We start from the raw sequence: 27,343 nt of genomic DNA, 5'->3' as shown, positions 1-27,343 counted from the left end.
CTGTATACTGGGTGTAATCCTCAGTATCTGTATTATTCTTTATATATACACTGCACAGTACCACTTCTCCTGTCCTGTATACTGGGTGTAATCCTCAGTATCTGTATTATTTTGTATATAATGTAATGTATGTACACAGTGACTGCACCAGCAGAATAGTGAGTGCAGCTCTGGAGTATAATGCCGGAGGTAACTCTCATGTATCTATGGATTCTTTGTCTCACATTCACACTTCGCATGTCATTGACAGAACGTTGCATCGTCTTCTGGAAGATTCACCTGTCCACACTCGTTTCGGCAAGTCTGTTATTCATAATGGCTAATGCCCCCACTCCCCCTGAAAAGCCATTGTGCCTAGAGCTGGTGCCGATTTGCCGCGGGCAGCCGTTGGCCGTCTCGGACAGCTGTTTCTGCATGATGGCCAAGGAGACCTTGTTAGAGGCCAAGAAGTCTTTCATGGAGATCATCTCCCCGGACATCCTCCTGCCGTCAGTCTCGCTCTCATAGACGCCATCGGTTTCGATGGATATGTTGCGCCTCGTCCGTACGTTTCCCGGCATCACCACATTCCTCTTGGTCCTACATAGCTTTCTTTGGCATTTGTGGCAGCAGCGACATTCCAGCTTTTTTAGTATCCAGTTGACGCACTGTTTAATGACTATGGAGATGACGTTGAAGAGGGAGTAAATGCAGCAGACCCCCATGAAGATGAAGAGGAAGTTGCCGCATCGGTAGAGTCCTTGGTTCTCATATTTGGCTTTTTGGCTACTGACCATGTCTCCAAATCCTATAGTGCTGAAGGCAACGAAGCAAAAGTAGAGGGAGTCGAAGTATCCCCACCCTTCAATGGGCGAGTACATGGCGGAGGCACAGCAGGATATAACGATGGAGGCCAGGCATAATATAAGCATCACATAGTAGACGGACGGCTTCCATCCAGACAGGCTGTCCACCTCCGAGTTACCTGACCCCCGGCGCGTTTCGGTGGGAATGCCGTCCTTCCTCCTGAGCTGCCTCTCGTGACAAGATTTCATTACATAAGCTATGACTGTAATTAGCCGCTCCAGGAAGAGGTTAAAAAACAAGATGGTGGCAGCGCAACCGATGAGGCCGTAGAAAATCAAGAAAATCTTCCCAGTAATGGTGGCTGGAGTCGTCATGCCAAACCCTGAAAGACAAGCAAAGAAGAAGAAATGATGTCACAGCCCCATACAGAAGAGAGGAGATGACGTCAGCCCCTCCCCATACAGAAGACAGGAGATGACGTCAGCCCCCCATACAGAAGACAGGAGATGACGTCAGCCCCCCATACAGAAGAGAGGAGATGACGTCAGCCCCCCATACAGAATAGAGACGATGACGTCAGCCCCCCATACAGAAGAGAGGAGATGACATCAGCCCCCCATACAGAAGAGAGGAGATAACGTCAGCCTTCCATACAGAAGAGAGGAGATGACGTCAGCCCCCCATACAGAAGAGAGATGACGTCAGCCCCCCATACAGAAGAGAGGAGATGACGTCAGTCCCCCATACAGAAGAGAGGAGATAACGTCAGCCTTCCATACAGAAGACAGGAGATGACGTCAGCCCCCCATACAGAAGAGAGGAGATGACGTCAGCCCCCCATACAGAAGAGAGGAGATGACGTCAGCCCCCCATACAGAAAAGAGGAGATGACGTCAGCCCCCCATACAGAAGAGAGGAGATGACGTCAGCCCCCCATACAGAAGAGAGGAAATGACGTCAGCCCCCATACAGAAGAGAGGAGATGACGTCAGCCCCCATACAGAAGAGAGGAGATGACGTTAGCCCCCCATACAGAAGAGAGGAGATGATGTCAGCCTTCCATACAGAAGAGAGGCGAGGACGTCAGCCCCCCATACAAAAGAGAGGCGAGGACATCAGCCCCCATACAGAAGAGAGGAGATGACGTCAGCCCCCATACAGAAGAGAGGAGATGACGTCAGCCCCCCCATACAGAAGAGAGGAAATGACGTCAGCCCCCATACAGAAGAGAGGAGATGACGTCAGCCCCCATACAGAAGAGAGGAGATGACGTCAGCCCCCATACAGAAGAGAGGAGATGACGTCAGCCCCCATACAGAAGAGAGGAGATGACGTCAGCCCCCATACAGAAGAGAGGACATGACGTCAGCCCCCATACAGAAGAGAGGAGATAACGTCAGCCCCCCATACAGAACAGAGAAGATGATGTCAGCCTTCCATACAGAAGAGAGGCGAGGACGTCAGCCCCCCATACAGAAGAGAGGCGAGGACGTCAGCCCCCATACAGAAGAGAGGAGATGACGTCAGCCCCCCCATACAGAAGAGAGGAAATGACGTCAGCCCCCCCATACAGAAGAGAGGAAATGACGTCAGCCCCCATACAGAAGAGAGGAGATGACGTCAGCCCCCCCATACATAAGAGAGGAAATGATGTCAGCCCTCCACACAGAAGAGAGGAAATGACGTCAGCCCCCATACAGAAGAGAGGAGATGACGTCAGCCACCATACAGAAGAGAGGAGATGACGTTAGCCCCCCATACAGAAGAGAGGAGATGATGTCAGCCTTCCATACAGAAGAGAGGCGAGGACGTCAGCCCCCCATACAAAAGAGAGGCGAGGACATCAGCCCCCATACAGAAGAGAGGAGATGACGTCAGCCCCCATACAGAAGAGAGGAGATGACGTCAGCCCCCCCATACAGAAGAGAGGAAATGACGTCAGCCCCCATACAGAAGAGAGGAGATGACGTCAGCCCCCATACAGAAGAGAGGAGATGACGTCAGCCCCCATACAGAAGAGAGGAGATGACGTCAGCCCCCATACAGAAGAGAGGAGATGACGTCAGCCCCCATACAGAAGAGAGGACATGAGGTCAGCCCCCATACAAAAGAGAGGAGATAACGTCAGCCCCCCATACAGAACAGAGATGATGTCAGCCTTCCATACAGAAGAGAGGCGAGGACGTCAGCCCCCCATACAGAAGAGAGGCGAGGACGTCAGCCCCCATACAGAAGAGAGGAGATGACGTCAGCCCCCCATACAGAAAAGAGGAGATGACGTCAGCCCCCCATACAGAAGAGAGGAAATGACGTCAGCCCTCCACACAGAAGTGAGGAGATGACGTCAGCCCCCCATACAGAAGAGAGGAGATGACGTCAGCCCCCCATACAGAAGAGAGGAGATGACGTCATCCCCCCATACAGAAGAGAAGAGATGACGTCAGCCCCCAATACAGAAGAGAAGAGATGACGTCAGCCCCCCATACAGAAGAGAAGAGATGACGTCAGCCCCCATACAGAAGAGAGGAGAGGACGTCAGCCCTCCATACAGAAGAGAGGAGATGACGTCAGCCCCCCATACAGAAGAGAGGAAATGATGTCAGCGCCCATACAGAAGAGAGGAGAGGACGTCAGCCCCCCATACAGAAGAGAGGAAATGACGTCAGCGCCCATACAGAAGAGAGGAGAGGACGTCAGCCCCCCATACAGAAGAGAGGCGAGGACGTCAGCCCCCGATACAGAAGAGAGGCGAGGACGTCAGCCCCCGATACAGAAGAGAGGAGATGATGTCAGCCTTCCATACAGGAGAGAGGAGATGACGTCAGACCCACAATGTCGTATAGGCAGTAGCTTCCTTTTTACATGACAGTCTGTGAACGTCCCATAATAGCATCTATAAAGGCCAGTAGTGTCATATTGTAAGGCACAATGACCTTCAGATGGAGATGATGACATGGCTATTGTAACAATGCAGGTATAACGTGCAACAAAGCATCACACTATATGTGTAAACCAGAAATGAGAACATATTCCGGCTCCTCCCCCTTATCGAGGCTCCTCCCCCTTATCGAGGCTCCTCCCCTCAGTACAGATCAGGCAGATTTCTGATACTCTTCAGTTTGTCGCTGGAGGTTCAGTTGCTTGTTGTTTCTTTCTTTCCTTGCTGTAATGTGATCGTTTCTCCATGCAATGACGTCCTACGGAGCCGCCAATCTGAACAAGCAGAGCTGCAGTGTAAAGCATTATGTGAGGGAATAAGCAGCCTGTGGCTGTGATGAGACTGAAGATGAACATTGCACTAACGTAAATATCTAAACGTAAGGAGTCATTGAGTATAGCTTTGCTTCAAAAGAGGAAAGCTGCAGTGTAAAGCATATGGGAGGGACAAAGCAGCAGCTTAAGCTTTTTGATAAGGCAGTAAGTGGATTTAAGACATCCATAGACTATGAAAGACAGCGCAAAGACGCTGGAGCCACTGAGCAGGGATTGTCCTTGTGTGTGTCATACGAGTTGAGATCTCCAACACCATAGAAATCAATGGGATTTTATTTGAAAAGATAAAGAGTGAATTTTGCTTTGTGGTGAAGATGGGGGTTCAGACCCAATTATTGGGATCAATGCACAATGATGGTCCAGTGATGGGGGTTCAGACCCAATTATTAGGGTCCATGCACAATGATGGTCCAGTGATGGGGATTCAGACCCAATTATTAGGGTCCATGCACAATGATGGTCCAGTGATGGGGATTCAGACCCAATTATTAGGGTCCATGCACAATGATGGTCCAGTGATGGGGATTCAGACCCAATTATTAGGGTCCATGCACAATGATGGTCCAGTGATGGGGGTTCAGACTCAATGATAGTGGTTTGGGCCCAATGGTGGGGATCAGAAAAAATGATGAGACTCAGACCGAATGGTGGAGGATCAAAACAATTGATGGGGTCAGGGCCAATGTGGGAGGATCACAACAAATGTTGGTGGCTCAGGGTCAGTGTTGGGGATCAGTGAAAATGAAGGGGGTCAGGCACAATGTTGGGAGATAAGACAAAATGACGGGCGTCAGACCCAATGGTGGAGGATCAGAACAAATGATGGGGGTTAGACCCAATCTTGGGAGTGAGACAATATGATGGGGGTTAGGCCCAATGTTAGGGATCGGACATAATGAAAGGTGTCATGGCCAATGTTGGGGATCAGAGAAAATTATGGGGTCAGGGCCAATGTTGGGGATCAGGGCCAATGTTGGGGATCAGGGCCAATGTTGGGGATCAGACAAAATGATGGGGGTCAGGGCCAATGTTGGGGATCAGGGCCAATGTTGGGGATCAGGGCCAATGTTGGAGATCAGGGCCAATGTTGGGGATCAGGGCCAATGTTGGGGATCAGGGCCAATGTTGGAGATCAGGGCCAATGTTGGAGATCAGGGCCAATGTTGGGGATCAGGGCCAATGTTGGGGATCAGGGCCAATGTTGGGGATCAGAGAAAATTATGGGGGTCAGGGCCAATGTTGGGGATCAGGGCCAATGTTGGAGATCAGGGCCAATGTTGGGGATCAGGGCCAATGTTGGGGATCAGGGCCAATGTTGGAGATCAGGGCCAATGTTGGGGATCAGGGCCAATGTTGGAGATCAGGGCCAATGTTGGGGATCAGGGCCAATGTTGGAGATCAGGGCCAATGTTGGGGATCAGGGCCAATGTTGGAGATCAGGGCCAATGTTGGGGATCAGGGCCAATGTTGGGGATCAGGGCCAATGTTGGGGATCAGGGCCAATGTTGGGGATCAGGGCCAATGTTGGAGATCAGGGCCAATGTTGGAGATCAGGGCCAATGTTGGGGATCAGGGCCAATGTTGGAGATCAGGGCCAATGTTGGAGATCAGGGCCAATGTTGGGGATCAGGGCCAATGTTGGAGATCAGGGCCAATGTTGGAGATCAGGGCCAATGTTGGAGATCAGGGCCAATGTTGGGGATCAGGGCCAATGTTAGGGATCAGGGCCAATGTTGGGGATCAGGGCCAATGTTGAAGATCAGGGCCAATGTTGGAGATCAGGGCCAATGTTGGGGATCAGGGCCAATGTTGGAGATCAGGGCCAATGTTGGGGATCAGACAAAGTGATGGTAGGGTCAGGCCCACTGACTTGATGGTATTCAAGTATAATGATGGGGTTCATGTGCGGAGATGGGGATCAGGCCCAATTATGAGGGTTCAGGTGCAATGATGGCCATTCAGGCCTAATGTTCAGGACCAGTGACCCACGTCCTCACACACTGACCTGCATCACTATCATGTCTATGTAATATATCCAAACATGAATTTAAGAGCCCCCCGTTAAATCCATGTCCATCCCGGCAGCCAATCAGAAGATTCCTCACAAGTGGACTTTGGCGAGAGGACAGGAAAAAGCGTAAAATAGGGAGAGACAATGGCGCACAATGGAGCCCGCGGCTGAGAGTCCTCGAATATCCAGAATCATCCGCTTCTATTCTGTCGTAAATTAGAAAATTAATGAGAATCCAACAAAAAATGATTACAAAGTTTAACTCTTTGATGAAAGGTAACAACGAGAAGCTGAGTCACTGTCAATCAATCTGATACACTGACATGAAGGATGAATCACGGAGCTGCCAAAGGGGCCACGGACAGGGGGGCAATCCGCCTATGGGGGGGTCTGTGGGTGCAATGTTCTCTGGAGGCTGTGGCTGTTGGACCCCTGTTTATCAGCCCCCCTGTGATTATGCGCAGGGATCTCACTTCTCCTGCGTCTGCATCTCTCTGGGGATCTCCTAGTAATGTTCTTAATGACAGCCTAAAAGCAAAACACACAGAAATCACGGCTGCTCGTCAGTATTCACTGCAGTCTATCCTCCAAGAGATGTCACAGCTCACCCCCGAGACGAAGAATCCACCCAGAGACAAGGGAAAGGCGCTCACCCTGCAGGAGGGATGGCAGCTCCTTCCTCTATGTATCTCTGTGACCTCCTATAAGATCAGCGCTGTCCCCTCCTGAAATACTCTGTGCTGCTGGGACCTGCTCCTTCCTCTATGTATCTCTGTGTCCTCCTATAAGATCAGCGCTCTCCTGTCCTGAAATACTCTGTGCTGCTGGGTCCTGCTCCTTCCTCTGTATCTCTGTGTCCTCCTATAAGATCAGCGCTCTCCTCTCCTGAAATACTCTGTGCTGCTGGGACCTGCTCCTTCCTCTGTATCTCTGTGACCTCCTATAAGATCAGTGCTCTCCTGTCCTGAAATACTCTGTGCTGCTGGGACCTGCTCCTTCCTCTATGTATATCTGTGTCCTCCTATAAGATCAGCGCTCTCCTCTCCTGAAATACTCTGTGCTGCTGGGACCTGCTCCTTCCTCTGTATCTCTGTGTCCTCCTATAAGATCAGCGCTCTCCTCTCCTGAAATACTCTGTGCTGCTGGGACCTGCTCCTTCCTCTATATATCAGCGCTCTCCTCTCCTGAAATACTCTGTGCTGCTGGGACCTGCTCCTTCCTCTATATATCAGCGCTCTCCTGTCCTGAAATCCTCTGTGCTGCTCCGTGTTCCGCCTTCCTTTGTGTGTTTGGGGGGGTCGTGTCCCCGGAGTTCTGCTCTTGTCGCTCTTTCATGTACAGATCTCAGAACTTCAGCCTCAGACTCCAATGTTACTGCTTTTTCGATAACTTTTCCATCCAAACATCAATGGTTACCATAGAAACAAGCTGCAGATCTGAACGCGGGCACCTTGGAGGAAAAACTGGGCACTCAAGGAGAAATGCCAAAGACTAACGATCCTGGCAGCATCATCTGCAGAGTCCGTGGGCATTACAGGGTATTTGTGGCCCTGGGGAGGAGGAGGGGGATCTGTTCCTGAGGAGGAGGAGGAGGGAGTTCATTCCCTGAGAAGGATCGTTCCCTGAGGAGGAGGAGGGGGATCGCTCCCTGAGGAGGAGGAGGATCATTCCCTGAGGAGGAGGAGGATCGCTCCCTGAGGAGGAGGAAGATCGTTCCCTGAGGAGGAGGAGGATTGTTCCCTGAGGAGGAGGAGGATCATTCCCTGAGGAGGAGGAGGATCGTTCCCTGAGGAGGAGGAGGATCATTCCCTGAGGAGGAGGAGGATCGCTCCCTGAGGAGGAGGAAGATCGTTCCCTGAGGAGGAGGAGGATTGTTCCCTGAGGAGGAGGAGGATCGCTCCCTGAGGAGGAGGATCGTTCCCTGAGGAGGAGGAGGATCGTTCCCTGAGGAGGAGGATCGTTCCCTGAGGAGGAGGGGGATCATTCCCTGAGGAGGAGGAGGATTGTTCCCTGAGGAGGAGGAGGATTGTTCCCTGAGGAGGAGGAGGATCGTTCCCTGAGGAGGAGGAGGATCGTTCCCTGAGGAGGAGAAGGGGGATCGTTCCCTGAGGAGGAGGAGGATCGTTCCCTGAGGAGGAGGAGGATCGTTCCCTGAGGAGGAGGGGGATCATTCCCTTAGGAGGAGAAGGATCGTTCCCTGAGGAGGATCATTCCCTGAGGAGGAGGAGGATCGTTCCCTGAGGAGGAGGAGGGGGATCGCTCCCTGAGGAGGAGAAGGATCGTTCCCTGAGGAGGAGGATCATTCCCTGAGGAGGAGGAGGATCGTTCCCTGAGGAGGAGGAGGGGGATTGCTCCCTGAGGAGGAGAAGGATCGTTCCCTGAGGAGGAGGAGGATCGTTCCCTGAGGAGAGGAGGATCGTTCCCTGAGGAGGAGAAGGGGGATCGTTCCCTGAGGAGGAGGAGGATCGTTCCCTGAGGAGGAGGGGGATCATTCCCTTAGGAGGAGGATCATTCCCTGAGGAGGAGGATCATTCCCTGAGGAGGAGGAGGATCGTTCCCTGAGGAGGAGGAGGATCGTTTCCTGAGGAGGAGGAGGGTGATCGTTCCCTGAGAAGGAGGAGGGTGATCGTTCCCTGAGGAGGAGGGGGATCGTTCCCTGAGGAGGAGGGGGATCATTCCCTGAGGAGGAGGGGGATCGTTCCCTGAGGAGGAGGAGGATCGTTCCCTGAGGAGGAGGATCGTTCCCTGAGGAGGAGAAGGGGGATCGTTCCCTGAGGAGGAGGATCGTTCCCTGAGGAGGAGGGGGATCATTCCCTTAGGAGGAGGATCATTCCCTGAGGAGGAGGATCATTCCCTGAGGAGGAGGAGGATCGTTCCCTGAGGAGGAGGAGGATCGTTTCCTGAGGAGGAGGAGGGGTATCGTTCCCTGAGGAGGAGGGGGATCATTCCCTGAGGAGGAGGAGGATCATTCCCTGAGGAGGAGGAGGATCATTCCCTGAGGAGGAGGAGGGTGATCGTTCCCTGAGGAGGAGGGTGATCGTTCCCTGAGGAGGAGGGGGATCGTTCCCTGAGGAGGAGGGGGATCATTCCCTGAGGAGGAGGGGGATCATTCCCTGAGGAGGAGGAGGATCGTTCCCTGAGGAGGAGGAGGGGGATCGGTCCCTGAGGAAGAGGAGGATCGTTCCCTGAGGAGGAGGATCATTCCCTGAGGAGGAGGAGGATCGTTCCTTGAGGAGGAGGAGGAGGATCGTTTCCTGAGGAGGAGGGGGATCATTCCCTGAGGAGGAGGAGGATCATTCCCTGAGGAGGAGGAGGATCATTCCCTGAGGAGGAGGAGGATCGTTCCCTGAGGAGGAGGAGGGTGATCGTTCCCTGAGGAGGAGGGGGATCGTTCCCTGAGGAGGAGGGGGATTGTTCCCTGAGGAGGAGGAAGAGGGGGATCGTTCCCTGAGGAGGAGAGTGATTGTTCCCTGAGGAGGGGGTATCGTTCCCTGAGGAGGAGGATCATTCCTTGAGGAGGAGGAGGAGGGGGATCGTTCCCTGAGGAGGAGGGGGATCGTTCCCTGAGGAGGAGGGGGATTGTTCCCTGAGGAGGAGGAGGGGGATCGTTCCCTGAGGAGGAGAAGGAGGGGGATCGTTCCCTGAGGAGGAGGGGGATCGTTCCCTGAGGAGGAGGAGGATCATTCCCTGAGGAGGAGGAGTAGGGGGATCGTTCCCTGAGGAGGAGGAGGAGGGGGATCGTTCCCTGAGGAGGAGGAGGAGGGGGATCGTTCCCTGAGGAGGAGGAGGAGGGGGATCGTTCCCTGACGAGGAGGAGGATCATTCCCTGAGGAGGAGGAGTAGGGGGATCTTTCCCTGAGGAGGAGGAGGAGGGGGATCGTTCCCTGAGGAGGAGGAGTAGGGGGATCGTTCCCTGAGGAGGAGGAGGAGGGGGATCGTTCCCTGAGGAGGAGGGGGATCGTTCCCTGAGGAGGAGGAGGAGGGGGATCGTTCCCTGAGGAGGAGGAGGATCATTCCCTGAGGAGGAGGAGTAGGGGGATCTTTCCCTGAGGAGGAGGAGGGGGATCGTTCCCTGAGGAGGAGGAGGAGGGGGATCGTTCCCTGAGGAGGAGGAGGATCATTCCCTGAGGAGGAGGAGTAGGGGGATCTTTCCCTGAGGAGGAGGAGGAGGGGGATCGTTCCCTGAGGAGGAGGAGTAGGGGGATCTTTCCCTGAGGAGGAGGAGGAGGGGGATCGTTCCCTGAGGAGGAGGAGTAGGGGGATCTTTCCCTGAGGAGGAGGAGGATCATTCCCTGAGGAGGAGGAGTAGGGGGATCTTTCCCTGAGGAGGAGGAGGAGGGGGATCGTTCCCTGAGGAGGAGGAGGGGGATCGTTCCCTGAGGAGAAGGAGGGGGATCGTTCCCTGCTCTTTCCACAGATGTTACATTGTCGCAGAAGGTTTTCTCTGTTTGTCACCATTAACTTCCATGGACAAAACTCAGCAGAAACACCCACAATGGAGGCCAGAGACTGAACAGAACATTTGGCTACAATGTAGCGATTGCTCATCCTTTGTGTTCGGGATATAATGTCTCAATCGTTTCATGTTCAACGTCCCCACAATTACTTTAAAGTCCCTTAAAGGGGCGGTGTCATCTTCTTTCCTCAGCTGTGCCCTTCCCCCCCTCGTGCCCTCCCCAGGACTGACAGTTTGGCCCAGCGGTAGGGTCACCCCCTGGTCTGGACTGGGCACTATGTTATCTCTACAGCATTGTAGCAGTGTCGGGGCACTGAAGATGGCCGGATATAGCGGTGCGACCAGCTTCAGAGCGGCGCTTACAAGCTCCATAGCCTTGAAAGAGCTGCGTTCCTTACCTAAAAGGCCGACCACCACTCACAGGCTGCTGAGGTGGTCGGTAACCAGGGCAACGAGTAGTAAATGATAGAATTAAGAATTCCTTCATTCTTTATAATGGAGAAAATGTTTAATAAGAATAAATGTAAAGTAGCAAGTTTAACTTTTAACGAACAGGAGACGATCGCGGTTTACTCCCGTCACAGTCCGCGCCTAATCATTGTGTGCGCCAGGAAAGCCTCCAACAAGTACGAGAACTGCGTCCTCAGGCTCCCAGTCACCCGAGCAAGGTCTGTGCTGCCGCCCACATCGCACTGGTATATGTCGGCATACATCTCTGCTGCGGCATGGAGCACTCTGAGGCGCTATTCTGCGCAGAGGCATCCAGGAAAATGTGCAAACCGCGCCACGCACATTCATTACGAGACCTGAAGGCGACAGATGGCACGGCAAGGAGGCACAGTAAAGATGAAACAGTAAGGTGGTGACATGGTAAAGATAGCATGGTAAAGATGGCACGGTAAGATGGCACAGTATAGATGGAACGGTGAGGTGGCACAGTATAGATGGAACGGTAAGGTGGTGGCACAGCAAAGATAGTATGGTAAAGATGGCACGGTAAGATGGCACAATAAAGATGGAACGGTGAGGTGGCACAATAAAAAATGGCACATTAAGGTGGCACAGTAAGGATGGAACAGTAAGGTGGCACAATAAAAATGGCATGGTAAGGTGGCACAGTAACGATGGAATAGTAAGTTGGCACAGTAAAAGTGAAACGATAAGGTGGTGGCAAATTTATTACGAGGCCTAAAGGCAACAGATGGCACGGCAAGGTGGCATGGTAAAGATGGAACAGTAAGGTGGTGGCATGGAAAAGATAGCATCGTAAAGATGGCACGGTATGATTGCACAATAAAAATGTCACAGTAAATATGGCATGGGAAGATGCCACGGGAAGGTGGCACAGTAAGATGGCATGGTAAAGACAGCATGGTTAAAATGGCAATGTAAGGTGGCACGGTAATGATGGCACGGTAAGCTCGCATCCATCAGGCAATAAACCTGTGATGGTCACTCCATAGCCTGAGTATAAGGAGGGTCCTGTGATGGTCACTCCACAGCATGAGTATCAGGAGGGTCCTGTGATGGCGCTGCACAGCCTGAATATAAGGAGGGTCCTGTGATGGCCACTGCACAGCCTGAGTATAAGGAGGGTCTTGTGATGGCCACTGCACAGCCTGAGTATAAGGAGGGTCCTATGATGGCGCTGCACATCCTGAATATAAGGAGGGTCCTGTGATGGCGCTGCACAGCCTGAATATAAGGAGGGTTCTGTGATGGCCACTGCACAGCCTGAGTATAAGGAGAGTCCTGTGATGGCCACTGCACAGCCGGAGTATAAGGAGGGTCCTGTGATGGCCACTGCACAGCCTGAATATAAGGAGGGTTCTGTGATGGTCACTCCACAGCCTGAGTATAAGGAGGGTCCTGTGATGGCGCTGCACAGCCTGAGTATAAGGAGGGTCCTGTGATGGTCACTCCACAGCTTGAGTATAAGGAGGGTACTGTGATGGTCACTCCACAGCCTGAGTATAAGGAGGGTCCTGTGATGGCGCTGCACAGCCTGAGTATAAGGAGGGTCCTGTGATGGTCACTCCACAGCCTGAGTATAAGGAGGGTCCTGTGATGGAGCTGCACAGCCTGAGTATAAGGAGGGTCCTGTGATGGTCACTCCACAGCCTGAGTATAAGGAGGGTCCTGTGATGGCGCTGCACAGCCTGAATATAAGGAGGATCCTGTGATGGCGCTGCACAGTCTGAATAAAAGGAAGGTCCTCTGATGGCCACTGCACAGCCTGAGTATAAGGAGGGTCCTGTGATGGCCACTGCACAGCCGGAGTATAAGGAGGGTCCTGTGATGGCCACTGCACAGCCTTAATATAAGGAGGGTCCTGTGATGGCGCTGCACAGCCTGAATATAAGGAGGGTCCTGTGATGGCGCTGCACAGCCTGAGTATAAGGAGGGTCCTGTGATGGCCACTGCACAGCCTTAATATAAGGAGGGTCCTGTGATGGCGCTGCATAGCCTGAGTATAAGGAGGGTCCTGTGATGGCGCTCCACAGTCTGAATATAAGGAGGGTCCTGTGATGGCGCTGCGGGTGTCCTCTGCAGCGATCCCTGACTAGTCCAGCACTCGGCTCTGCCAGACGCGCGGCGGCGGTTGCTGTAATTAGCGGCTGAAGCGTGTTACTTGCCTCCTGTGGCGCTCGAGGCTGTGGGATAACAGCACAAGGTCTTGTTGGTTACATAATTGCGGGGACGTCTCTGCCCCCCGAGGCTTCTGCTCTTGTACAGTGCGAGGCTCCTTTCATGTCAGGCCGCCGGGGCCGGGGATGTCACCGGAGGCTCTTCCCGCAGGATTATAGCGAGCCGCGGTGACATATGTCAGCAGCAAACATCACACAAACCATTCATGCCCCGGACCGCGCCATCCTCACCACATTCCCCCGCCGCAGGGAACCCAGGGAAGCAACGGAGCTCCTCCGGCGCCACGGAACATAGCACGTCACATTCTCACCAATGCTGCATCTCTGCTTCTGTCAGTGAATGGAAGCTTTCTTGTTTCCACCAACAGACAGAAAATCTGTTATAATTGAATTCAGCTTACACAATCCTCTGTGAGCCAAACACACACAAATCCCATGTTTGTTACAATGTATCAGTGCAGGTCCTGATTTGTTACAATGTGTCAGGGGGGCTGATTTGTTACAATGTATCAGTGGGGGACCTGATTTATTACAATGTATGAGCGAAGATCCTGATTTGTTACAATGGATCAGTGGGGGGGGGGGCTCCTGATTTGTTACAATGTATCAGGGGGCTCCTGATTTGTTACAATGTATCAGTGCAGGTCCTGATTTGTTACAATGTATCAGTGGGGGCGCTCCTGATTTATTACAATGTATCAGTGGGGGGGCGCTCCTGATTTATTACAATGTATCAGTGGGGGGGTGGTCCTGATTTATTACAATGTATCAGTGGGGGGCGCTCCTGATTTATTACAATGTATCAGTGGGGGTGGTCCCGATTTGTTACAATGTATCAGTGGGGGTCCTGATTTGTTACAATGTGTCAGGGGGCTGATTTGTTACAATGTATCAGTGGGGGAGGTTCCCGATTTGTTACAATGTATCAGTGGGGGACCTGATTTATTACAATGTATGAGCGAAGATCCTGATTTGTTACAATGGATCAGTGGGGGGGCTCCTGATTTATTACAATGTATCAGTGCCGGTCCCGATTTGTTACAATGTATCAGTGCAGGTCCTGATTTGTTACAATGTATCAGTGCCGGTCCCGATTTGTTACAATGTATCAGTGCAGGTCCTGATTTGTTACAATGTATCAGTGGGGGGGGGGCGCTCCTGATTTATTACAATGTATCAGTGGGGGGGTGGTCCTGATTTATTACAATGTATCAGTGGGGGGGTGGTCCTGATTTATTACAATGTATCAGTGGGGGGCTCCCGATTTGCTACAATGTATCAGTGCAGGTCCTGATTTGTTACAATGTATCAGTGGGGGCGCTCCTGATTTATTACAATGTATCAGTGGGGTGGTGGTCCTGATATTTATTACAATGTATCAGTGGGGGCTCCCGATTTGTTACAATGTATCAGTGCAGGTCCTGATTTGTTAAAATGTATCAGTGGGGGGGCGCTCCTGATTTATTACAATGTATCAGTGGGGGTGGTCCCGATTTGTTACAATGTATCAGTGGGGGTGGTCCCGATTTGTTACAATGTATCAGTGCAGGTCCCATGTTTTGTTACAATGTATCAGTGGGGGGGGTGGTTGGTCCCGATTTGTTACAATGTATCAGTGGAGGTCCTGATTTGTTACAATGTATCAGTGCAGGTCCTGATTTGTTACAATGTATCAGTGGAGGTCCAGATTTATTACAATGTATCAGTGGGGGTGGTCCCGATTTGTTACAATGTATCAGTGCAGGTCCTGATTTGTTACAATGTATCAGTGCAGGTCCTGATTTGTTACAATGTATCAGTGCAGGTCCTGATTTGTTACAATGTATCAGTGCAGGTCCTGATTTGTTACAATGTATCAGTTCAGGCCCTGATAATCTGTTACAGTGCAGGTCATGATTTGTTCCAATGTATCAGTGCATGTTCTGATTTGTTACAATGTATCAGTGGAGGTCCTGATTTGTTACAATGTATCAGTGCCGGTCCCATGTTTTGTTACAATGTATCAGCACATGGCCTGGTAATTTGTTACAATGTATCAGTGCCGGTCCCATGTTTTGTTACAATGTATCAGCACATGCCTGGTAATTTGTTACAATGTATCAGTGCGAGTCCTGGTAATTTAGCGCTGAATGGGGCCTTATTAGTTGTCTCCCACAGAAAGCACCTGGCAGAGAAAGCTTCTATATTCATATATTCGGCTGCCGCCCCTTTAAGTGCGGCTGTGCTCGGGGATGTGCGCAGCGTTATCGGGGATTGCTCGTGATTGCTCGTGATTGTTCATCTCAGCCCAAATTGCGCCTCTATTATCAGATCTTCTCTTAATCTTTGTTCTGCGCTCGCAGTGATCAGGAGGAATCATCCTCTAATCTCCCCATTCACAATGGCGTTCCCCGCGGAACTGCGCTTTTCTTATAATTGGAGCATTTTCCACCCAGCGCCTGATATCAATCACCAGCGACGGGGCGAGAGATAAAGACGCTGTGGATTAACCCTTCATGTGCCGGCGAGGACGCGCTCGGCCTCCGCGTCTACACAGCATGGTCTGCATTCACTGACAGCAAGAAGAGCTGGAAAGTTATGAAGAATCAGACACCGAGGATTGACTAAAATCGGAGCCTTCGCTGCAGAAGTCCCACATTTATTAACATTCGCACATTTTGTATGAATTTGGCGCATATTGTTTGTGCGTCAGAATATGAGGCCCCCTCTGGCCGCGATCCGGGGGGGATTTGCGCTATTCTTACACCAATTTCCATTGTGAAGGAGAGTACTCTCAGGCCACGCGCCCCTGCACCCCACACAATGTCAATCTAATTATTGCCCAATGTATCATAATTTATAAGTGTTTTTGTGGCATAAAGAAATGAGAACTTTCCACCTTCAGTTTATAGTTCAAGATATAAGATTTCTGCTTGCTGTCAGTGAATGATAACACTGTAACCCAGGTTTAGAGGCAATAAAGCCAATCACAGCTGAGAGATACAATTGTGTCCCGTGTGGGTAACGCTCTGTGAGCTAAACATCTAGACAAAGCTGCTGGTTTGTTACAATGTATCAGTCTGGAGTTCAGGCAATTCTGATCACAGTATATGGTCTACACTGGATACAACTGTATTCACCACTTAAAGGGGTATTCCCTTATATACAGCCCCGCCCCCTGGTGACGACATCATTGATACAATGACATGTGATCAGACATAAGGCCACACCCCTTATAAACAGCCCCACCCCCGGTGATGACATCAATGATATAATGATGTGATCAGATGAGGCCACACCCCTTATGTACAGCCCCACCCCCTGGTGATGACATCACTGATATAATGACATGTGATCAGATATGAGGCCACACCCCTTATGTACAGCCCCACCCCCGGTGATGACATCACTGATATAATGATGTGATCAGATATGAGGCCACACCCCTTATGTACAGCCCCACCCCCGGTGATGACATCAATGATATAATGATGTGATCAGATATGAGGCCACACCCCTTATGTACAGCCCCACCCCCGGTGATGACATCAATGATATGACATGTGATCAGACAGGAGACCACACCCCTTATATACAGCCCCACCCCCGGTGATGACATCGCTGATATAATGATGTGATCAGACAGGAGACCACACCCCTTATATACAGCCCCACCCCCGGTGATGACATCACTGATAGGCTATGACGTGGCACAGCACAGGGCGCACTGATGATGGCTCTGCAGAGTATTGCTCCTGACTCATCCATCTGGGTAAAGAGGTTGGAGTGCTGCGGGCTGCGTGTGACTCACCGGCTCCTGACGCAGGACACACATTTCCGATACAATTAGCTATATGTGAAGAATTAAGCTGGAAATGAGGTCGATCAATGCTGCATGTGACAATCTGCGGCCCCCAGACGCTGCATGTGCCCTCCACAGCCTCGGTGCTCTACAGAAGGACGCTGCATGTGCCCTCCGCAGCCTCGGTGCTCTACAGAAGGACGCTGCATGTGCCCTCCGCAGCCTCGGTGCTCTACAGAAGGACGCTGCATGTGCCCTCCGCAGCCTCGGTGCTCTACAGAAGGACGCTGCATGTGCCCTCCGCAGCCTCGGTGCTCTACAGAAGGACGCTGCATGTGCCCTCCGCAGCCTCGGTGCTCTACACACGGACGCTGCGCGTGCCCTCCGCAGCCTCGGTGCTCTACAGACGGACGCTGCGCGTGCCCTCCACAGCCTCTGTGCTCTACACACGGACGCTGCGCGTGCCCTCCCCAGCCTCTGTGCTCTACACACGGACGCTGCGCGTGCCCTCCACAGCCTCGGTGCTCTACACACGGACGCTGCGCGTGCCCTCCGCAGCCTCGGTGCTCTACACACGGACGCTGCGCGTGCCCTCCACAGCCTCGGTGCTCTACACACGGACGCTGCGCGTGCCCTCCGCAGCCTCGGTGCTCTACACACGGACGCTGCGCGTGCCCTCCGCAGCCTCGGTGCTCTACACACGGACGCTGCACGTGCCCTCCACAGCCTCGGTGCTCTACACACGGACGCTGCATGTGCCCTCCGCAGCCTCAGTGCTCTACACACGGACGCTGCGCGTGCCCTCCACAGCCTCGGTGCTCTACACACGGACGCTGCGCGTGCCCTCCACAGCCTCGGTGCTCTACACACGGACGCTGCGCGTGCCCTCCACAGACTGGGTGCTCTACACACGGACGCTGCGCGTGCCCTCCGCAGCCTCGGTGCTCTACACACGGACGCTGCATGTGCTCTCCACAGCCTCGGTGCTCTACACACGGACGCTGCGCGTGCCCTCCACAGCCTCTCTGCTCTACACACGGACGCTGCGCGTGCCCTCCACAGCCTCTGTGCTCTACACACAGACGCTGCGCGTGCCCTCCACAGCCTCTGTGCTCTACACACGGACGCTGCGCGTGCCCTCCGCAGCCTCGGTGCTCTACACACGGACGCTGCGCGTGCCCTCCACAGCCTCTGTGCTCTACACACGGACGCTGCGCGTGCCCTCCACAGCCTCTGTGCTCTACACACGGACGCTGCATGTGCCCTCCGCAGCCTCGGTGCTCTACACACGGACGCTGCCTGTGCCCTCCGCAGCCCTGGTGCTCTACAGACGGACGCTGCGCGTGCCCTCCACAGCCTCTGTGCTCTACAGACAGACGCTGCGCGTGCCCTCCACAGCCTCGGTGCTCTACACACGGACACTGCGCGTGCCCTCCACAGCCTCGGTGCTCTACACACGGACGCTGCGCGTGCCCTCCACAGCCTCGGTGCTCTACACACGGACACTGCGCGTGCCCTCCACAGCCTCGGTGCTCTACACACGGACACTGCGCGTGCCCTCCACAGCCTCGGTGCTCTACACACGGACGCTGCATGTGCCCTCCGCAGCCTCGGTGCTCTACACACGGACACTGCGTGTGCCCTCCGCAGCCTCGGTGCTCTACAGACGGACGCTGCGCGTGCCCTCCACAGCCTCTGTGCTCTACACACGGACGCTGCGCGTGCCCTCCCCAGCCTCTGTGCTCTACACACGGACGCTGCGCGTGCCCTCCGCAGCCTCGGTGCTCTACACACGGACGCTGCGCGTGCCCTCCACAGCCTCGGTGCTCTACACACGGACGCTGCGCGTGCCCTCCGCAGCCTCGGTGCTCTACACACGGACGCTGCGCGTGCCCTCCGCAGCCTCGGTGCTCTACACACGGACGCTGCACGTGCCCTCCACAGCCTCTGTGCTCTACACACGGACGCTGCGTGTGCCCTCCGCAGCCTCGGTGCTCTACACACGGACGCTGCACGTGCCCTCCACAGCCTCTGTGCTCTACACACGGACGCTGCGTGTGCCCTCCGCAGCCTCGGTGCTCTATACACGGACACTGCGCGTGCCCTCCACAGCCTGGGTGCTCTACACACGGACGCTGCACGTGCCCTCCACAGCCTCTGTGCTCTACACACGGACGCTGCGCGTGCCTTCCACAGCCTGGGTGCTCTACACACGGACGCTGCGCGTGCTCTCCACAGCCTCGGTGCTCTACACACGGACACTGCGCGTGCCCTCCACAGCCTCGGTGCTCTACACACGGACGCTGCGCGTGCCCTCCACAGCCTCGGTGCTCTACACACGGACGCTGCATGTGCCCTCCGCAGCCTCGGTGCTCTACACACGGACACTGCGCGTGCCCTCCACAGCCTCGGTGCTCTACACACGGACGCTGCATGTGCCCTCCGCAGCCTCGGTGCTCTACACACGGACGCTGCGCGTGCCCTCCGCAGCCTCGGTGCTCTACACACGGACGCTGCATGTGCCCTCCGCAGCCTCGGTGCTCTACACACGGACGCTGCACGTGCCCTCCACAGCCTCTGTGCTCTACACACGGACGCTGCGTGTGCCCTCCGCAGCCTCGGTGCTCTACACACGGACGCTGCACGTGCCCTCCACAGCCTCTGTGCTCTACACACGGACGCTGCGTGTGCCCTCCGCAGCCTCGGTGCTCTATACACGGACACTGCGCGTGCCCTCCACAGCCTGGGTGCTCTACACACGGACGCTGCGCGTGCTCTCCACAGCCTCGGTGCTCTACACACGGACACTGCGCGTGCCCTCCACAGCCTCGGTGCTCTACACACGGACGCTGCGCGTGCCCTCCACAGTCTCGGTGCTCTACACACGGACGCTGCAGTTCACATTTTTCGATGGTTCTGTGATGTAGTCGCAGTGAGGATCCGAGATGCGCACAATTAGTGAGTCTCCGCGCTCAGTGCGACTCCTGGAAATTACTGTCCCCGGCCCCGGAGCGCTCCGCTAATTAGATTTTCTCTCTGGGAAAAAGCCAATTTACAGCTGGTGTTAAAGGAAATGGAAGAAGCAGACAGCGAAAAAGCATCGGAAATGGTAAGGAACGCGAGGAGTGATCCGGACACGACTACCGGGGGCTCACGCAGGAGGTCGGGGGCTAGGGGAGAACTCTGGAAACTCAGGCTTGACGGCAGTTCACCCCAATATCTCCCCCCCCCATTCTCTGCAGCCATGAAGCTGAGATATGAGGAGTACAGATGGGGGAACCTGCAATGTTCTGGTTCGGCGAGAGCGGGCAGCAGAAAAAACGAGTCAAAAACGCAAAAAAGCACCGCGTGTTTGATGTGTTTTTCTGCGAGGAGATGCAGATTTGGTGCAGGAATGTCTGCAACCAAATACTCAATGTGCACACATTGCCTAATCCAGTAATCCGGCACGGAGTTCAATGAGTTCACCTGAGGTCACGGCTGAGGTACCATGGGAACCACCAGCTGTAACCTCAGGTGAACTCACAGATGTCACTACTCTCACAGCTGCAGCTCCATCAGTGTGTCCCCGCAGGCCGCAGAGATCAGTCACGTTTTCTAATGTGACCGCACACTGCAACCTTAGGATGTAGCAGAGCCAGGATTGTCATGGGACGTCATTACATCAGATCTGCAGGGGTGTTTTGGGGGTAATAGATTAGAGAAAGAGGGTGTTTTTTTTTAATAAAGAATTTTTTTGCATTTTGTGTTTATTTATTTTGACTTAGACGATTAGTACTGGGGGAATCTCATAGACTCCTCCCTGATACTAACCTCGGGCTTAATGACATCTGTTATTTTTTTTTTTTCAAATCACAGCTGTCCTTAACCCCTCATATTACCCCAGATTCCGCCACTCAAGGGCAACTGAGATGAGCAGGGTAAAGCGCCAGTATTGGAGCATGTAATGCATGCATCAAATCCAGAGCAGCTGCGGGCTGCTGTTTTTAGGCTGGGGTGGGTACAATAACCATGGGCATCTCCAGCCTGAGAATACCAGAACCCAGCTGTCAGCTTTATCTTGACTGGGTATCAAAATCGGGGGGTGAAAGACCACACGCTGGTTTATTAAATTATTTCTTTAAATAATTTTAAATAAGTCGCATGGGGTCTGTCGTATTTTGATACTAAACTAAGCCAGGCGCAAGGCTGGGTGCTGCTTTATCTAAGGCTGGGTGCTGCTTTATCTACGCTGGGTATTAAAATATGGGGGACGCTACATCAATTTTCCCAATTATTTATTTTTAAACTCCACAACAAATTACAGACGCCGGAAGTCTGACTGCAACCAATCACAGACGCTGTCGCAGAGGGTGGGCGGGGAAGCAGAGAAAATGCATGAGGTTTAATGATCGGACCCGGAAGCACTGTGGCAGCCATGCAGAGGATAATTTTCCTGCTTTAATCCCCATTTTGCTTCCTTTTAACTTTTTTATTTTTATTTAGGGGGCCAAACCTGGACCCCGAACAGTTGGGGTTTGCCCATCACTAATGATGAGCTGTCTGTTGAGGCAACACAATGTCAGGCTACGCGGGCAGATCCCAAGACGTGGAGGGAAAGTGATCGCGGCGCTCCATCCATAGCACAGGATGGTACAGAACAGGCAGATCCACGGTCAGGACCCCAGCAAACCGGACCCCAGACCTCAGCGTCCCGGATCCATGACAGTGTGACACAACAATGGCTGCAGCTACGAGGAGGACGGCTGTGGAGTGACCCCCAGGGTTTGGCCAAATTGACCAATAATGTGAAAGATGAAAGGCAACATGGGCATGCCTTTACTTTCTGTTGTCAGCTACACTGTGCATCTATTGGGGGGACACAGACAGAAGAGGCCCCTGTGCAAGAACAGTATCAGGCCCTGAACATACAGGAGGATCGGACACTAATGGAGGGAGCAGCCGGGATAATGTGGGAACCGTGCCTGAATGGGGAGACACGGCCGTACAAGGGGCTGGAGAGGAACGCACGGGGCAGGGACGTGGAGTAACCGCTCTGCGGAGTCCCTTTATCGCCTACATTCCTACATCACAGAATGTAAAGCCCTATGAATTAAAAACAATCCCCCCAGTGAACCAAACAGCCCCCTAATATAATACACACACATATAAGTCCCACCAAAAATACACACCCCCTCCATATCACACAGCCCCTCCATATCACACAGCCCCCTCCATATCACACAGCCCCTCCATATCACACAGCCCCCTCCATATCACACAGCCCCCTCCATATCACACAGCCCCCTCCATATCACACAGCCCCCTCCATATCACACAGCCCCTCCATATCACACAGCCCCCTCCATATCACACAGCCCCTCCATATCACACAGCCCCTCCATATCACACAGTCCCCTCCATATCACACAGCCCCCTCCATATCACACAGCCCCTCCATATCACACAGCCCCCTCCATATCACACAGCCCCTCCATATCACACAGCCCCCTCCATATCACACAGCCCCCTCCATATCACACAGCCCCCTCCATATCACACAGCCCCTCCATATCACACAGCCCCCTCCATATCACACAGCCCCCTCCATATCACACAGCCCCTCCATATCACACAGCCCCCTCCATATCACACAGCCCCTCCATATCACACAGCCCCTCCATATCACACAGTCCCCTCCATATCACACAGCCCCCTCCATATCACACAGCCCCCTCCATATCACACAGCCCCCTCCATATCACACAGCCCCTCCATATCACACAGCCCCTCCATATCACACAGCCCCCTCCATATCACACAGCCCCCTCCATATCACACAGCCCCTCCATATCACACAGCCCCCTAATATAATACACACACATATAAGTCCCACCAAAAACACACACCCCCTCCATATCACACAGCCCCTCCATATCACACAGTCCCCTCCATATCACACAGCCCCTCCATATCACACAGCCCCTCCATATCACACAGCCCCCTCCATATCACACAGCCCCTCCATATCACACAGTCCCCTCCATATCACACAGCCCCTCCATATCACACAGCCCCTCCATATCACACAGCCCCTCCATATCACACAGCCCCCTCCATATCACACAGCCCCTCCATATCACACAGCCCCCTCCATATCACACAGTCCCCTCCATATCACACAGCCCCCTCCATATCGCACAGTCTCCTCTATACACAGTCCCCTCCATATCACACAGCCCCCTCCATATCACACAGCCCCCTCCATATCACACAGTCCCCTCTATATCACACAGCCCCCTCCATATCGCACAGTCCCCTCCAAATCACACAGTCCCCTCCATATCACACAGTCCCTCCATATCACACAGCCCCTCCATATCACACAGCCCCCTCCATATCACACAGCCCCCTCCATATCACACAGCCCCCTCCATATCACACAGCCCCCTCCATATCACACAGCCCCCTCCATATCGCACAGTCCCCTCCAAATCACACAGTCCCCTCCAAATCACACAGTCCCCTCCAAATCACACAGTCACTTCCATGTCACACAGTCCCCTCCAAATCACACAGTCACTTCCATGTCACACAGCCCCTCCATATCGCACAGCCCCTCCATATCATACAGTCCCCTCCATATCGCTCAGCTCCCTCCATATCGCACAGTCCCCCCATATCACATAGTCCCCTCCCAATTGCACAGTCTCCTCTATCACACAGCCCCTCCATATCACACAGCCCCTTCCATATCACGCAGCCGCCTGCATATCACACAGCCCCTCCATATCGCAGTCCCCTCCATATCGCACAGTCCCCTCCATATCGCACAGTCCCCTCCATATCACACAGCCCCTCCATATCACACAGCCCCTTCCATATCACGCAGCCCCCTGCATATCACACAGCCCCTCCATATCACACAGCCCCCTCCATATCGCAGTCCCCTCCATATCACACAGCCCCCTCCATATCACACAGCCCCCTCCATATCGCACAGTCCCCTCCATATCGCAGTCCCCTCCATATCGCACAGTCCCCTCCATATCGCACAGTCCCCTCCATATCACACAGTCCCCCCATATCACACAGTCCCCCCATATCGCACAGTCCCCCCATATCACACAGTCCCCCCATATCACACAGTCCCCCCATATCACACAGTCCCCTCTTTATCACACAGTCCCCCCATATCACACAGTCCCCCATATCACACAGTCCCCTCTTTATCACACAGTCCCCTCCATATCGCACAGTCCCCCCATTTCACACAGTCCCCCCATATCACACAGTCCCCTCCATATCGCACAGTCCCCCCATATCACACAGTCCCCTCTTTATCACACAGTCCCCTCCATATCGCACAGTTCCCGCATATCACACAGTCCCCCCATATCACACAGTCCCCTCCATATCACACAGTCCCCCCGATATCACACAGCCCCCTCCATATCACACAGTCCCCTCCATATCACACAGTCCCCTCCATATCGCACAGTCCCCTCCATATCGCACAGTCCCCTCCATATCGCACAGTCCCCTCTTTATCGCACAGTCCCCTCCATATCACACAGTCCCCCCGATATCACACAGCCCCCTCCATATCGCACAGTCCCCTCCATATCGCACAGTCCCCTCCATATCGCACAGTCCCCTCCATATCGCACAGTCCCCTCCATATCGCACAGTCCCCCCATATCACACAGTCCCCTCGATATCACACAGCCCCCTCCAGATCACACAGCCCCCTCCAGATCACACAGCCCCCTCCAGATCACACAGCCCCCTCCAGATCACACAGCCCCCTCCAGATCACACAGCCCCCTCCATATCGCACAGTCCCCTCCATATCGCACAGTCCCCTCCATATCACACAGTCCCCTCCATATCACACAGTCCCCTCCATATCACACAGATCCCTCCTTATCACACAGTCCCTCTTTATCACACAGCCCCCTCCATATCACACAGCCCCCTCCATATCACACAGCTCCCTCCATATCACACAGTCCCTTCCATATCACGCAGCCCCCTGCATATCACACAGCCCCCTCCATATCACACAGCCCCCTCCATATCACAGTCCCCTCCATATCGCACAGTCCCCTCCATATCGCACAGTCCCCTAAATATCGCACAGTCCCCTCCATATCACACAGTCCCCCCATATCACACAGTCCCCTCTTTATCACACAGTCCCCTCCATATCACACAGTCCCCCCGATATCACACAGTCCCCTCCATATCACACAGTCCCCTCCATATCGCCCAGTCCCCTCCATATCGCACAGTCCCCTCCATATTACACAGTCCCCTCCATATCGCACAGTCCCCCCATATCACACAGTCCCCTCTTTATCACACAGTCCCCTCCATATCGCAGTCCCCCCGATATCACACAGCTCCCTCCATATCACACAGCCCCCTCCAGATCACACAGCCCCCTTCAGATCACACAGCCCCCTCTATATCACACAGTCCCCTCCATATCGCACAGTCCCCTCCATATCGCAGTCCCCACGATATCACACAGCTCCCTCCATGTCACACAGTCCCCTCCATATCACACAGCCCCCTCCATATCACACAGCCCCCTCCATATCACACAGCTCCCTCCATATCACACAGTCCATTCCATATCACGCAGCCCCCTGCATATCACACAGTCCCCTCCATATCACACAGCCCCCTGCATATCACAGTCCCCTGCATATCGCACAGTCCCCTCCATATCGCACAGTCCCCTCCATATCGCACAGTCCCCTCCATATCGCACAGTCCCCTCCATATCGCACAGTCCCCCCATATCACACAGTCCCCTCTTTATCACACAGTCTCCTCCATATCGCAGTCCCCCCGATATCACACAGCTCCCTTCATATCACACAGCCCCCTCCAGATCACACAGCCCCCTTCAGATCACACAGCCCCCTCTATATCACACAGTCCCCTCCATATCGCACAGTCCCCTCCATATCGCAGTCCCCACGATATCACACAGCTCCCTCCATGTCACACAGTCCCCTCCATATCACACAGCCCCCTCCATATCACACAGCTCCCTCCATATCACACAGTCCATTCCATATCACGCAGCCCCCTGCATATCACACAGTCCCCTCCATATCACACAGCCCCCTGCATATCACAGTCCCCTGCATATCGCACAGTCCCCTCCATATCGCACAGTCCCCTCCATATCGCACAGTCCCCTCCATATCGCACAGTCCCCTCCATATCGCACAGTCCCCTCCATATCGCACAGTCCCCTCCATATCGCACAGTCCCCTCCATATCGCACAGTCCCCTCTTTATCGCACAGTCCCCTCTTTATCACACAGTCCCCTCCATATCGCACAGTCCCCCCATATCACACAGTCCCCTCTTTATCACACAGTCGCCTCCATATTGCACAGTTCCCCCATATCACACAGTTCCCCCATATCACACAGTCCCCCCATATCACACAGTCCCCCCATATCACACAGTCCCCCCATATCACACAGTCCCCCCATATCACACAGTCTCCCCATATCACACAGTCCCCCCATATCACACAGTCCCCCCGATATCACACAGCCTCCTCCATATCGCACAGCCCCCTCCATATTGCACAGTCCCCTCCATATCGCACAGTCCCCTCCATATCGCACAGTCCCCTCCATATCGCACAGTCCCCTCCATATCGCACAGTCCCCTCCATATCGCACAGTCCCCTCTTTATCGCACAGTCCCCTCCATATCACACAGTCCCCCCATATCACACAGTCCCCTCTTTATCACACAGTCCCCTCCATATCGCACAGTCCCCCCGATATCACACAGCTCCCTCCATATCACACAGCCCCCTCCAGATCACACAGCCCCCTCCATATCGCACAGCTCACTCCATATCGCACAGTCCCCACGATATCACACAGCTCCCTCCATATCACACAGTCCCCTCCATATCACACAGTCCCCTCCATATCGCACAGTCCCCCCGATATCACACAGCTCCCTCCATATCACACAGCCCCCTCCAGATCACACAGCCCCCTCCATATCGCACAGCTCCCTCCATATCACACAGTCCCCACGATATCACACAGCTCCCTCCATATCACACAGTCCCCTCCATATCACACAGCCCCCTGCATATCACACAGCCCCCTCCATATCACACAGCTCCCTCCATATCACACAGCTCCCTCCATATCACACAGTCTCCTCCATATCACACAGCCCCCTGCATATCACACAGCCCCCTGCATATCACACAGCCCCCTGCATATCACACAGCCCCCTGCATATCACACAGCCCCCTGCATATCACACAGCCCCCTCCATATCACACAGCCCCCTCCATATCACACAGTCCAATCTTTATTACACAGCCCCCTCCATATCACACAGCTCCATACATC

General features: G+C 53.8%; 1 protein-coding gene across 1 annotated transcript in view; it reads right to left on the bottom strand.

Moving 5' to 3' along the window:
• Positions 1 to 188: 188 nt before the first annotated feature.
• Positions 189 to 27,343, bottom strand: part of KCNK13 (potassium two pore domain channel subfamily K member 13) — a 49,711-nt gene continuing 22,556 nt past the window's right edge. Inside the window, exon 2 of the mRNA XM_075329882.1 lies at positions 189 to 1,168. Within this exon, the coding sequence (XP_075185997.1) occupies positions 276 to 1,168 (893 nt within the window). The 3' untranslated portion in view covers positions 189 to 275. The remainder of the gene's footprint in view (positions 1,169 to 27,343) is intronic.

This window comes from Anomaloglossus baeobatrachus, chromosome 12 (genome assembly GCF_048569485.1).
Source record: "Anomaloglossus baeobatrachus isolate aAnoBae1 chromosome 12, aAnoBae1.hap1, whole genome shotgun sequence".
NCBI lineage: Eukaryota > Metazoa > Chordata > Amphibia > Anura > Aromobatidae > Anomaloglossus > Anomaloglossus baeobatrachus.
Note: the sequence above shows the minus strand (reverse complement) of the source record. Positions and strands in the feature narration are given on the sequence as shown.